Source organism: Pteropus alecto, unplaced genomic scaffold (genome assembly GCF_000325575.1).
Source record: "Pteropus alecto unplaced genomic scaffold, ASM32557v1 scaffold44, whole genome shotgun sequence".
NCBI classification, from domain to species: domain Eukaryota; kingdom Metazoa; phylum Chordata; class Mammalia; order Chiroptera; family Pteropodidae; genus Pteropus; species Pteropus alecto.
The window spans coordinates 3,220,814-3,234,795 of record NW_006436812.1 but is presented as its reverse complement, the minus strand read 5'-3'; the positions used below and the strand labels follow the sequence as shown (position 1 = coordinate 3,234,795).

The window sequence follows — 13,982 nt, the reverse complement described above, 5'->3', positions numbered from 1 at the left end:
GCAAAAGAGCCAAAGAAGAGATTTGTATTGCTGAGCTCAGAGCCGTGCAGAGACTGCCCGAGAGCGCCTTCTCTGCCTGAGACCCCGGTTTCCCCGCTACAGTGCCCCCCTCCCCATGTACCGTTGAGTGTGCAGCTGGAGCAGAATACCCTCATTTGTAGGAATCTAGTGATGCCTCTTGCCTCAGGGAAACGTTTCTTTGATGGGGAGATTTTTTTCTTGTTTATGCTTTATTTGTGGTAATGAAGGAGTGAATGACTTAAAACAGCCATGGCAAGGCAAATCTACAGGCAGGGCGGGCTCCAGGCCTGGGGGCTGCAGCGCTGCGGGGCTTGGGGCTTTCCTTGGCAGCCGTTTCTTAGGTGTGAAAGGGGCTGTGGCTTTGGCACAGCCAATAGGTTGGTGTTGGGGGTGGTGTGGAAATTGTTAATCTTGTATAAAGCAACTTAATAAATTGTTTCAAAGTTTCCAAAACATTTTCTCATTCTTTTCCTTTTACCGTATTTGCAATTAGTTTTTCTTTCTATAGGGGCTGGTATATATGAGCTATCTATTTTGTCTGAAAAAGAGGGAGTAGGGGCATAAACTGCACATACAAAAGAGGAAGAAACACTTAGCATGCAGTTAGAATCAAGCCACCAGGTGTTTTATTTTTGTGCTGTAAGTGGAGCTCCCTATTACTTCCCATTTTCTTATGTAATACATGAGATACAGAGAATGCGAAATTTGAAAATTCGTTTGGTGAAAAATCAACTGTGTAGCATATACCTAAATACCAGTTAAGAGAATAAGCAAGACTTGTAAGGCACTGAAGCCAAGGCTAACAGCAACACAGTCCACTGTGAAAACACTTTAATTTCAGAACCAGAAAACAGTCTCTGATGGTGCATTTTCCTGGGACAGTCTGGCTGACAGAGGGCCAGACACTGCTGGTTTCTTTGCACCTTTTCTGGCACAGATCACTGATCTGTCTCTCCAGAAGTCTGACGGAAAGTTGGCTTTCAGCGACTCCTGGAGGGCTGTGAATGCAGGTCAGCAGCTCCGAGGCGCCCAGTCCTTTGATGAATGGAAAGGTGTGTGGAAGGCCTTTCTGCCCTAGAGATTCCCCAGCCGGTGTGTGAAGGCTGGTGCTGCATGGGGCAGGCTTGTTTGCCTCGGTTGCCTTGTGCTTTAGTGTTCGGACTGCTTCCAGGTGTTGCACGAGGAGTCTGTTGATGGGAGTGTGTAGAAAAGGAAGAGAGAAGGGCTGCTGGGTTTTGAATCATTGGAGGACAAAGCAGGTCACTCATCTGGGTTGAAAGACGGTGCACCTAGTGCATGTCCCACCTATAGGTGAACTGTACTCTGAGTAGCCTGGCAGCTAGGGCGTGGGTGACATGCTCAGCTCCACACGGATTAGGAGCCTGCACAGGGCCAGAGAGAAGACACCGAGAGGTGATGGGGAAGGAACAAGCCAGTGTCTGCTTCCAAGAAGACTAAGGGCTGGGCTGTGCCTACTTCTGTCCAGACACCAGGACGGCCAGCTCCTGGATGGACATATCCTTGTTGACGTAGCAGTCGTACTGAGCAGGGGTCAGCCTTCCATTCTGCAGGGCCTCTTCAATGGAGAACTTCTTGCCAGACTTCCTGTCATGGATCACAGAGGACTCCCCATTGGGACCCTTGACCGATATTTCCTCCCAGTCGCACTCCTGGCTCCTGAGTTTCACAAACATGTTCCAGTCGATGAGGCCGGCCCGGTGGGCTTCCTCTGGGGACAGCTCCCGGCCCGTGTCGGGGTCGATGACCACGATGGAGCGCCGAAGATGGTTCTCTCTCTGCTCCCTCTTGACGGCCGCGGAGCCCAGGCGCTTCTGCAGCTCATCAATCTCGAGATCTTTGTCCTTGGAGAGCCTCTTGAGGTCGTCCAATTCTCTCTCCAGGGACCACAGTCTGGAGTTGAGTTTCGTTCCAGAGTCCACCACAGTCATGTTTCTCAGATCTCGTGTTTCCGTCGCAGCCATTTCAATTTCCGATTGGAGCCTTCGGGTCTCAAGCTCCAGGTTCTGCCGCTCCAGCTGCAGCCTGTGGTTTTCCTCCCTGAGGAAGTCCAGCTCCTTGGACGACTTGGAGTTGTGGAACTCCAGCTCCGACAGCTTGGCTTCCAGTCGGCTTACCTCCGCATCCAGCTCCCTCTTGCTCCGGCTCTCCTCCTCCAGGCTGCTCTTGAGTTTCTGAATCTCTTGTTCGGTGTCACCTTTCTCCACCTGGACGCTTTCGGAGAAGACCACCTTCTCCTTGACCTCCATCTTCTCCAGGTTGATGAGCTTCTTCTTCAGGGTCTCGAGCTCGCTCTCGAGGACCTGCCGCCGGTGCCTTTCTTCCTCCAGCTGGAGTTTGAGCAGGGAGTGCTCGCGGGCCTGCTGGGGGTCCTGCTGTAGCACCACTTTCTGCTTGAGGGTCACCTTCTCTCGGGCTTCCCCCTCCTCCTTCTCCAGGTCAGCCAGCCGCTGCTTCAGGCGCTGCACCTCCAGCTCAGCCTCCCTGCGCGCCTGCCGCTCACGCTCCAGCTCCTCGAGCTGGCGCTCCAGCTCAGCCCGCCGGCGCTGCAGCCGCCGCAGCTCCCCACGGAGGTGGTCGATCTGCCGGAGCTCCACGTCAATGCTCTGGGTGAAGGCATCCACCTCGGCCCGCAGGCCCGGCTCCTCCTCGTACCTGACCACCTCCTGTTGGACCACCTTTTCCTTCACCTGGGAAAGCTCCTTCTCCTTCTGTTTGATTTTCTCCTCCTGGGAAGCCCTCTCCCTTTCTAGATCCACTTGCTTCTTCTGTTCCTCTGACAGTCTGGCCCTCAAAGATTCCACTTCCTCTTTGGTTTGGGGGTCTTCCTGGAACTGGAGAATCTCCTGGACCACCTCCTTGGTCTGTACCTGGGGTTTGGTGTCTTTCAAGGACTGAATCTCTTGCTTCAGCTGGTAGATCTCTAAATCACACCTTTCAATGAGTCTGGTCTTGTCAACGATCTCCTCTCGGAGCCTCTGGAGCTCTTTCTCCATCTCAGGGTCAGTCTTGTACTTAATGACTTCCTTCGTCACTTCTTTCACTTCCACCTGGGGACCCCGCCTCCTGAGCGCCTCCAGCTCGCTCTGGTAGCTCTTCAGCTGCTCCTCTGCACCCCGATACTTGCGTTCCTGCTCCACGAGCTCCAGGCGGAGGTTGGCCACTTCGCTCTCTGCCTTGGGGTCCGGGCGGACGATCTCCCGCACCTTCTCCTGCACCACCACCTTGGCGTTTTCCTCTTCCAAGGCCCAAATCTTCTGGAGCAGCTCGCTCTTCACCCTCTGGTGGGCACGAGTCTTGGCGGCCTCGTCCTCATACTGGCGTTTGAGGTCGCTGGCCTCCCTCTCAGCTGCCACGTCCTTTTCTACCTTGAGCACCTCTTTGACGGTGACCTTCCCCTCGGCCATGGCCCGCTCTTTCTCCAGCCTCTTCAGCTTGTCCTGCAGGAAGCTCAGCTCCTCCTCCTGCTTCTCCCTGCGCTTGCCCTCCCGCTGCTGGTCCTCCTGCAGCTGCCGGTACTCTGCCTCCAGCTGGGGGTCGTTCTGCAGTTTCACCACCTCCTTCTCTGTGACCTTCTCCCGCTCTCGGTTCTTCTCCTCGGCCAGGGCTGCTATGCGCTGCTGCAGGAGAACCGCCTCCGCTTCCCGGGTGCCCTTCTGCCGCCTCAGCTCCTCCAGCTCCTCCCTCAGCCTCAGGACCTGGTCGGCCTGGGCTCTGTCTGGCTCGATGCGCAGGACCTCCTTAACCACATACTCCTGCCCCCCGTTCCTGGTCTCCTGCTCCAGGGCGCGCAGCCGCAGCTGCAACGCCTCCAGTTCCTCCTGCAGCAGCTGGTTCTTGTGCTGCTCCTCCGCCAGGGTCCGCTGCATCTGCTGGAAGCTCTCCTCCAGCGCGGGGTCCGGCACCTTCTTCAGCACCTCCTTCCTCACCACTGCTTCCTGGGGCCTCTGATTCTGCAGAATCCGGATTTCCTCCTGGGCGCTCTTGACCTCATTCTCTAGCTGCTGCCTCCGCTCGGTCTCTTCGTCCAGCTCCTTCTGAATCTTCCATGTCTCCTCTGTTCTGGAGCCGGAATTGCTCCCTTGCAGGGTTTCATGGGTCACTCCTACCTCTGGCTGCTGGGAAAGAGAAGACAGCACATGGTTAAAGCCGGGCTCTCCACACGGCCTGTTGCCACCTGGTCACCTAACAGGTCAGACTGGTTGTCCTATGATCCTAAGGGACTCTCAGTGCCGAGTTCACAGGAGTTCTAGCTAGGGTGACTTTTAAAAAATGGTAAAAACAACTAGGCTTTTAAAATGTATCTGTTAAAGTATTTTAAAACCACAGAGGAGTGTGAAGTGAAACCACCTCTGGTCTCGCTCCTAGAAGGGTATCTGTCATCCAGTGACACATATATTTTTAGTGTGTACCATGTGTTTATTTTTCTGCACAAATAGTAAGTCTTCTGTTCTGCACCCTGCTTATTGCACTTAAGTAATAGAGAATCCCATAGCGGCACAGGGCTCTGCTTCATTGTGAGACAGCTACATATGAACAGACCATAATTTAATCACCCGCTGATGAGTATTGAGTTGCTTCCAGTTTCTTGCTATTACAGTGCTGTCATAAACATTGTGTACTTTAAAAATAAATTACCTTTTACTGGACACTCAGCAGATGTTTGTCGGATGGAATACAGAAGTTACATGCATGCCCATGGAGGTGCTGGCTTGGGCTAGTGTTTGCACTGGTGCCGCCCAGCCATGTTAGCAAGGCGCACTCCCACTAGTTCACGGCTGTTTTTTTGAGGCCAAATGAGTCTTATTTCTCACCTGCTGGAATAGTTTTGAGTAGAATGTCTTACACTGATATCTATTACCTGTCTCAGGAGATTCAGAGCAAACTCCAGGTTCTGCAACCTCTGTCTGTTGATGGCGTTAACTTCAGTGAACTTGGCAGCAAGAGCCGCTTCCTATGGAGAGTAATCAGCAAACAGGAGTCAGCAGGCTGAGAAAGAGCTAGGACAGGTTTTGAAAAATCTGGCATTGGGGGATAGAGGGTAGCTTCTTGTCCCTTCCTATCCTGAGTTCTAGTCTCATCTGGTGGAGAGAAAACTGAATTTAGGTTCAGAAATCTAAATCCGCAGTGGCCTTGAGCAGGTCTCCGTCTGAGCATTAATGTTCTCGTGTAGAAGGACTGATAACCTCAGCTTTCCTGTGTGCATACTGAGGGGGTGCAAAGTGGGGACCTCCCAAACCCATGGCTCTGGCCCAGAACTCCACTGGGCTGCCTTTCTAGGCGCATCAGTGTCCCTGCACCCCTGAGGGTGCCCAGCCCAGTTTCCCTACTGCATGTGCATCTCCGAGGCCTGCATGCTGCGCTCCCTGCAGAGCCGGCAGCTCCACGATCGCCCAGCCACAGAGCTCACCTCTTCCCTCACTTTAGCAGCAGGGGACTGGAGCCTGGCTCTCTTGCTCACATGGTTGCTCCTTCCATTCTCCAAGTCAAGAAGGGACCTTAGTTTCTCTGCTTCTAATTCATAGTCCTGGGTGAGAAAGAGACATGGCAGAGGGCAGACAAGGGCAGTTGGGACTGCAATGTTCTTACAGACCTTCCAGCTAACTGCAAAGGTCTTCCGCTCAGCGGCACCCTGTGCTGACTGCCAGAGGTTTTGCGAGCCTTCAGGACATCAACAGTACATAGCTGCATCCCTGAACAACATGTGAAGGCTCCCTCTGGGCCTTCTCTGCATGCCTAGAGTGTCGTTCTGCTTTTTCATTGAACTTGGGCTGCCATCTCCTGACCCTCTGGTTAACAGTTTGACAGCTTTATAATCCATCAAATGGATGGATAATTTACTTAAACTGTTCCTCTGCTAGTAGACACTTAGGTTATTTCTAGTTTGTCTATTTTGCTATTATAAACAATGCTGTTAAAATGATTTTGCTTATATTATTATTCTGTTTTTTTCTTTAGAATAAATCCCTCCCACTTTACTGCTTCAAACAGTAGAAAACCCTTTTCTGGCATTCAATGACTAGTACCATATTGTTTTCCCAAATGACTGTGCCAGTTTGCACAGCTGCCGGCAGGGCCTGAGGATGACACTGCCGGGCCCAGTGCTTCTCTCCCAGCTAACCTGGTGGAAAGAGGCCCTGCTGCATTACACTCTGGGCAGGGTTTCACGTCTCACCTTGACAGCTTGCTGGTACTGCTGGGAATGAGCACAGACTTGCTGTACTTCCTGTTCCCTTCTTGCTATTTCATCTAGCAGGTTCTGTCAAATAAAAGAGACTTTAAAAATCAAAAGTTTTTTAAAACCTGATAAGTTAGCTCGATTCCTTAAATCTGAAATTCTTCTATAGTACAAAGTATAATGAATGGCTTCCTTGTATACATGTTTGTTACAAAAGGCAACTCTAAGGTCCTATGAGGAAGGGCCAAGAAGATAATTATCTTTGCCAAGAAATGTTTACTGAGTGCTTCAAAATGTCAGGCAGTATTCTAATATCTTACTTAGATAATCTCACTTAATCTTCCAACAATCCTGTGAGGTAAGTACCATCGTTATGCAGTTTATGAAAGGAAACCAAGGCATGGTGAAGTTCAGTGACTTGCCCAAGGGGACACAGCTACTAGGGGTAAACCAGGATTTGAGTTTAGGCTGTTGGGTTCCCATGTTCTCATCCCTCACTCTCCGGGACTGCTTCCTTCTGAGGACTCTGACTTCGAAAATGGGATTTTTCCCCACGAGGGCGCTGCTTATGTTTCCGTAGCCATTCGCTTGTGTAGCCAGCCTGTGCTAAGTGTCCACCCTAAGCCAGTCCCCTTGCTGGGCACTGGGGAGGGAGAAGCGAGCAAGACCATTCTTGTTCTCAAGAGTGAGATGTGCTGAGAATCAAGCAAGGCTGAGGTCCCATGAGGACACAGCTCTGTCAGGGCAAGTGGCAGCCGCGGCCTGGCTTCCCTCCACAAAAGGGGCCGGCTAACTGACCTCTGACCTTCCCCTTCTTGTGGCCATATGCCTCTGAATGAGGAAGCAGCTGTCTTACCTTCTGATTCTTCAGCTTAGTTTCCATCTGGCCGAGGCTGTCCGTCTCCTGGGGCTCGTAACTGGGAATGTTGGACAGGAACTGGAGCACACGGTCGCAGCCGCTGCGGTAGTCATCGTAAGCAGCCCTGGCGCCCCGCAGGCTCTGGGCCCTACGGGGGCAAAGCCAGTTAGGCCTCGGCCACAGCAAGCAGGCGCCTCACTGAAAGCATCCCCTACCCTTTCTAAAAGAAGTCATCTCTGTTTGTTTTTTTAAAGTTGGGGGACCAAATGGGATTTAACTGGAAATAACCTAAACATTCACTAGAAAGGGAACAAATTGTGGGACGTTAAGTTGGAGTACTCCCGGCCTCTGTGAAGAACAGGTAGGTCCAGTTCTCGTGCACTGACGTGCAGAGATACACACTGTGGACTGCCGGACCAAGTAATCTGTGAGTCCAAAGAGCTATCACAAGGGAAGCCAGAAAATCTTTTAAACTCACCAAAAATAAAAACATATCAAAATGTGTGGGAAATGGCAAAAGCAGTGCAGAGAGGGAAATATGAGGATTAAATGTTTATATTAGAAGAAAACTCTCAAATCCACCTTAAGAAAAAAAGCAAATTAAACCTAATGTAAGCAGCAGTAAGGAAATAATAAAAAACAGATGTCAATTCAACAGGAAACAAGAAAACGGGAGAAAGATTGTTGAAACCATAGCTAGTTCTTTGAAATGGTCAACAAATTGATAAACCTCAGAAAGATCAGGAAAAAAGAGAATCTACAAATATAGCAAAAGAGGATATAACATCAGGAATGAGAGAGGACATCCCCTCAGATCCTGCAGGCACTAAAAAGATAAGAGATTATGAACAATTTTATGTCAATAAATTCAACAACTTGATGAGATAGATTCCTTGAAAGACACAAACTACTGACAACTCAAGAATGAGATGACCCAAGTAGTCCAAGTATCTATTAAAGAGGTTGAATTTATAGTTAAAATCTGCACACACAAAAAACAAAATTGCAGGCCTACATTGCCTCACTGGTGAATTCTAGCAAGCATTTAAAGAAGTAATATCAGTTCTATAGAAACCCTTCCAGAAAACAGAAGAGAAGGGAACATTGACTGACTCATGAAGCCAGCAAAACATAACAGGAAAAATAGCAAGACATGGTATCCATAGTCTTTTGTCATTCATGTGTTATCCACCTACCCCAGCTCGTACAGAACCATTTGCAAGGTTCACAAAAAACTGGTAGCAGCGCTTATCTTGGGGAAAAGGGGCTGGCCATTTAATCACTTGAGTTTTACTTTGTATTGCATTTTTTCAAAAAGTGGAAATTTAGAAAACAACTTTTGGTGTGGCATCGACAGAGATCCCACTCTGGTGGCCTCAAGGCAGACTGGCTCAGCCAAGGCTGCCACCCCCATCCTCGGCCCCTCACCTGAGCTCAGCCTGCTGGCAGAGGTTGTCCAAACGCTGGCCCAGCTTGTGGACCTCAGCCTCCTGGCGTTCCAGGTCCGGGCAGTGCTCCTGGAAGCGGCTAGCCAGCGAGTTGGAGCACTGCTTGACTGCCTGCAGGTTCTGCTCCACCTCCCCGAGGAGGGACTTCTTCTGGGCCTGCAGCTCGGAGGCCAGGGCCTGCGGGGCAGAGAGGCAGACGTGGGTGCTGTGGCCAGAGCTCTTGGGCTAGCGCAGCACTGCCCCAGGCACTTGGGGTCGCTTGCCTTGGGGGAAAGGGTGGAAAGCCTGGGCATTGGAAGTGTTTGCCTTTGCATTTCTCCTCAAGACTGGTGGCCATTTCTGCAGTGTTCCCTTTTGTCATAATGAACAAAACCTGGGAAAACTTTAAAACCCTGCAGACTTGAATACCAACAGCAGCCAGGCAGGCAAATGCTGGGGACTGGGGTAGCGGCTCCAAAATACTCGGGGGCTTATAGAAAGCTTTGGTTTTAAATACTAGCACTTTATTGCCACAAGCCACACAGATCCCATGAGCAGCTGGGATTTGTGCCATGGGCCTCCATTTGCAACTTGCAATTTGGCACACTGCAGGCATCCACACCTGGAGAAACAAATTGCCTGGGCCCTGGGGCCGTGGTCCCCTCTGCATTTGTCCAGAGGTGCTATGGTGGGAGCCTAGAGAGAAAGGCTCCTGAGGCCCAGGGTCCCCAGACTTACCGCCAACTCCTGCCTCTTGCTATCCAGGGCGCGGCCACTCTCAGGCACCGTGTCATCCTGGGTCAGCTGGTTCTCATAGGTGGCCAGCACCTCTCGGCCCTGCTGCAGGCTCTTCTCCAGACGGTTGGCAACGTCGATCCTGAGGACATGGGTCAGGAGTGTGGGGGTGCCTCTCTGGCCCCTTGACCCCGCCCGACCTCCCCACTGCCTGCCTGCCTGCCACCTACTTCTCCTGGGCCAAGTCCAGCAGCTGCACCAGGCGCTCGTATCTGTGCTTGGTGTCCTCCACCCGGGTCCTCAGCAGGGGTGCACTGCCGCTGCCCGGGAGGGCCTGCACGAAGGCCTCGCACTCAGCCATGCCACGCGCCTTCTCAGGCTCAATCCGCAGCAGCTCATTGGTGATGTTCTGTCAGGACCGGAGATGCTTGTGTTGGCCACAGCTGGGCAGAACCCCCCACCCCCAGGGGCCTACAAGCTTCAGCGCGGGGCACGGAGGTCTCATTTGTACTGAGCATTCCAGGGATTCTGCAGCAGGGGACTGTCCTTCACACAGGGTGAGGTGAAGAGGCCATTACCAAGCACGCACTGTCAAGTACTGCACGTGACTTCTCTCATCTTTGGGGCAACCCTATGGAATAGGGTTTTTTTCGTCCTTCACACAGGGTGAGGTGAAGAGGCCATTACCGAGCATGCACTGTCAAGCACTGCATGTGACTTCTCTCTTTGGGGCAACCCTATGGAATAGGGTTTTTTTTCCTCCCCACTCATAGGTGGGGACCCTACGACTCCAAGCAGCTTAGGCACGGATGTGGTGGGGTCCTCTGTGCTCCTGCCCGTCCCAGGCGTCCGCTGGGCCCTGACTTGGCGCCTAGCAGCCACATCAAGGGCCACCGCACTTATCTAAGCCCAGTTCCTCCCCTAACCCAGGAATGGTCATGCCCACTGCGGAGGGCACCTGAGGACTCAGGAGACTGTGTGTGCATGTGAAAGAGGGGTGATGGATTGTTCACATGCCGCCGCTCTGCCCTATGGCCTCCTGCTCCGCTCGGCACTGAGCTGCTCAGGCAACAAGCCCTGCAGAGGCAGCGCGAGCCTCACCAGCCCTCTCCCAGGGGTGTGTTTGCGAGGTGCCAGGGCTCAGGCACCTCCTCCTTGATCCTTGGCCTAGCACATCTCCCCACAACTCAGGAATTCTTGTTACGTGGCAGGTGGTCCCCTTTGAGCATCAAGACCCCCATGAGCATGAGACCTTAAGCAGGGGGCCCAGCCGTGCCCCCCAGCTTGGTGGTACCTTGAGGTCCTTGGCACGCTCAGCACTGTCCTGCACAGCCCGGCCCTGCTCCAGCGGTGGCCGCAGGATTCCCGTGACGGCCTTCTCCTGCCGGTCTAGGTCACTGGCCACCTTATCCAAGCCGGCCAGCAGCTGCCGCCCTTGCAGGTCAGAGGCATCTGTCGGAGGGAAATCGGAAGGTCAGGTGGCAGTAGGGGGCATGAGGCCCGGGGCATGGGCCTACGAGTCCAACTGGGACTTCTGGGGCCAGCCCAGCCTCCCCAGCCATTGTCATGCCCAGTCCCTGCTATTCCATTCACAGCACAGACCATGGGTCCAGCACCTCCTCCCTGTTCCCCCACAGCCTGGGGCAGTGGGCCCAGCACCGACCTCCAGGGTTCTCGGCCTTCAGCACCTCGTGCCGCTGCTGGAGTGCACTTCTGCTCCCGGCTGCCTTCTGCCGCACACTGCGGTACTGGCTGCCCAGGCTGTGAGAGCAGAAAGGGGCTGCGGACCCAGGGTAGCGCACCACCCCTCTACCCACAGACGCAGGACCCTGGATTCTGGCTAGGCAGACTGCCCAGAGGAGGCAGGTAGCTCATCAAAAGCTTTGAAAAGTTAAACCACAATACACAGAAAGAGTTTGCTGAAACACTGGTCTTTCTGTCACTCCTGGGTTCAGATGGACCCCTTCCTTCCTTTCCTTCCCTCCTCTTCATAGCAAGCCTTACTACCTAAAATGATCTCGTTTGTTCCTTCATCTTCCCCACCACGATGTTTCCCCCGAGGAAGCAGTACATAGTAGGTGCTCAATAAATACTTGCTAAATGAATAAATGAAGGCATTCCCTGAATCACTCATTCGACAAAGAATTCTGGGGTCCCCACTTTGCACCAGGTACTGAACAAGGCCCCGGAGACAGTAAATGAGAGCCACTGCCCATGAGACAGATGCATACACGCAGCATCCTGGTGAAGAGCTAGACGTGCAGCGGGAGGAGGTGCTTGAGAGCAAAGACGCAGCAGGAAGTGAGCCAGGGTGGAAGGGGAGGGGGCGGTCAGAGAAGGTTTCACAGAAGAGGTGACTTGAGCTGAGTCAAGCCAAGAAGCCTGAGCCAACCGGGCAGTGAGTGAGTAAGTATCCAAGTAGAGGGCACAAATAGCATGTGCAAAGGCCCAGAGGGACTCGCAGAGAAACCGCTCACTGAACTGTGCCCACAGTTGGACATTCACACACAGCAAGTCAGCCCAGCCAACAGCATCTGCCCATCCCAAGTGGGTGTAGGTGTTACCCAGGGCTGTGCCCAGGGCATAGAGCCAGTTCATGCTGGCTCCCTCCTTTGTCCGTACCTGTCGGCCAGAGCCAGGGCCTCAGGGTCAGTGGGGGGGATCATGAAGCAGACGGCCGGGGCAGTCAGCTTGTTCCCTGCGCTGTCAGTGAGGTCCCAGCTCTCCCCGTTGTTCTTCTGCAGGGTGTAGCTGTAGCCCCTTGAGATCAGGCCCTGGCAGGGGCAGGCCAAACAGGGCACAGAGGGACCTGCTTCAGCTGGTGGCCCAGGAGCAAAGAAGCCATTTCCTCCCTGGGGAGTCTTAGCCCATCTCTCAGACCCTCCCCAAGACATTGTCCTGTAGAGTTGGGAAGGACCAGGGGATGTGTTGGGTCTGCAGGCTCGGCACCCACCTGGATTTCCCTTTGAGAACTCCCCTCCTCGCCATTCCCACCCAGTCTGTGTGGTCTCTCCCTTCTCCATTCCCGGTCCCTGACTACAACAGGTGGACACGTGACTCGTGCCTGGCAATGAGAGAATGGTATCATCCCCCCGGCCCCAGTGATTGGTTTAGGCTGGGCATGACAAACTGGGCCAGTGAGAACCCTTCCTGGGATTTCTGCTGGAATGACTGTGGTTGCTGAACTGGTAGCACAGAAGGTCAGGGCAACTGGTGGGGCACTGTTAGGGGCCGGCAGAGAGTGACCCCAAACGACAGAGATGAGCACAGTGTGTTTGAGGCCCTGCATCCAGCCATGTCACCCTTAAGACCTTTCAGTGACACAAAAAGAGATCGGGGCCTGGCCTGCCTGGGGTACCTGGGCAGCAGCTCACCTGGTCACCCTCAAAGTCACAGAGTGCCTCCACGGGGATGGGCTTGAGTGGCGTCTCCCGGCGGTACTTGAGGGGCACCACCTGTTGCCCTCGCTTCTGCAGGCCCCGCACCACGTGCTCATACTTGTCAAGAGCTTTCTCTTGGTCCTGAATGCAGGAGGAGTGTCCCTGTGAGTCCACACAGCCTCCCTGGGGCTGAGGGCGGGGAGGGGACAGGGAGAGACCCTCACTGGGCCCATCACTCACATCCAGCTCCTGCAGCAGCAGCTCGATCTGGTATTGGTCCTTGAAGTCAGGGCTGTATTTCTGGTTCAGGTCCGAATCCACCTTGCGCAGCAGCTCCTGAGCATCCTTCACGTCTTTGTGGAACTAGGGGAGACCGGGTGGCCCAGTTACAGACATAAAAGCACTAAGGCCCCTGGGGCTAATCCCGACTATGGCTTCAAGTCCAATCCCAGGTAGAACTGGGCCTCCCACTCACCCTGAGTCCACAGGCCCTGCTGCTTGGAGACATCCCCAGCCCTCCCTGGCCTGGCTCCTTGCGGGGGAGTCTCGGGGGGAAGAAGCCAAATTTCTTCCCACCAATCCACATGACGCCACCTCTAAGACATATTAATTTTCACGTACACACCAGTAAGCTTGGGATTCTCTTGAATCCTATTCTCTTTGTGCCAGGGATACCCTGACTTAATGCTAAACTTTCATTCTAAGTCCTGATACATGGAAGACAAGTCTCCCCACATTGTTCTAGAAAATTCTCTCGCCCATTCTTCAGTCCATCAACTCTGGAATTGTTCATGGTCAGCTATCCTCTGGGCTGCAGCCGTGAATGAGATTTTGGGACTTTAGGCTCAGATACCGAACCATCAGTTACATGTCATGTGAATTCATGTGTCCCCAAAACTGCCCACTCATAATTCCCTGCAGCTCTTGTTAAAAACACACATTCCCATGGAAACAACCCAGTATCCATCAATGGATGAGTGGATAATTGTGGTCTATCCATACAATGGAATGTTATTCAGCCATAAACAGGAATAAAGTTCTGATCCATGCCACAAGGTAGACGAACCTTGAAAACATGTTCAGTGAAAGAAGCCAGACACAAAATGACACATAGCAGGTGATTCCACTTACACGAAATAGCCGGAATAGGCAAAACCAAAGAGACAGAAATAGATTAGAGGTTACCAGGGGTTGGGGGAGAGAAGAATGAGGAGTGATTGTTTAATGGGTTCAGAGTTCCTATTTGGGATGATGAAAAAGTTTTAGAAAGACAGTGGTTGCACAACACTGAATAGAATGAATACCCCTGGATTGTACACCTAAAAATGGCTAAAATGGCAAATTTTATATTATATTATATATTA

General features: G+C 52.7%; 1 protein-coding gene across 2 annotated transcripts in view; it reads right to left on the bottom strand.

The window, feature by feature from the left end:
- Positions 1 to 619: 619 nt before the first annotated feature.
- PPL (periplakin) overlaps positions 620 to 13,982 on the bottom strand; it is a 43,211-nt gene continuing 29,848 nt past the window's right edge. The window contains exons 10-22 of one of the 2 annotated variants that reach the window (XM_015591066.2): positions 12,859 to 12,981; positions 12,613 to 12,759; positions 11,861 to 12,012; positions 10,902 to 10,999; positions 10,533 to 10,690; positions 9,469 to 9,647; positions 9,242 to 9,380; positions 8,505 to 8,701; positions 7,074 to 7,224; positions 6,215 to 6,298; positions 5,450 to 5,566; positions 4,901 to 4,993; positions 620 to 4,157 (exon numbers count right to left, since the gene is read on the bottom strand). In XM_015591066.2, coding sequence (XP_015446552.1) covers positions 1,494 to 4,157; positions 4,901 to 4,993; positions 5,450 to 5,566; positions 6,215 to 6,298; positions 7,074 to 7,224; positions 8,505 to 8,701; positions 9,242 to 9,380; positions 9,469 to 9,647; positions 10,533 to 10,690; positions 10,902 to 10,999; positions 11,861 to 12,012; positions 12,613 to 12,759; positions 12,859 to 12,981 — 4,302 coding nt within the window. In that variant the 3' untranslated portion in view covers positions 620 to 1,493. The remainder of the gene's footprint in view (positions 4,158 to 4,900; positions 4,994 to 5,449; positions 5,567 to 6,214; positions 6,299 to 7,073; positions 7,225 to 8,504; positions 8,702 to 9,241; positions 9,381 to 9,468; positions 9,648 to 10,532; positions 10,691 to 10,901; positions 11,000 to 11,860; positions 12,013 to 12,612; positions 12,760 to 12,858; positions 12,982 to 13,982) is intronic. The other variant, XM_015591067.2, reaches the window with a different exon arrangement.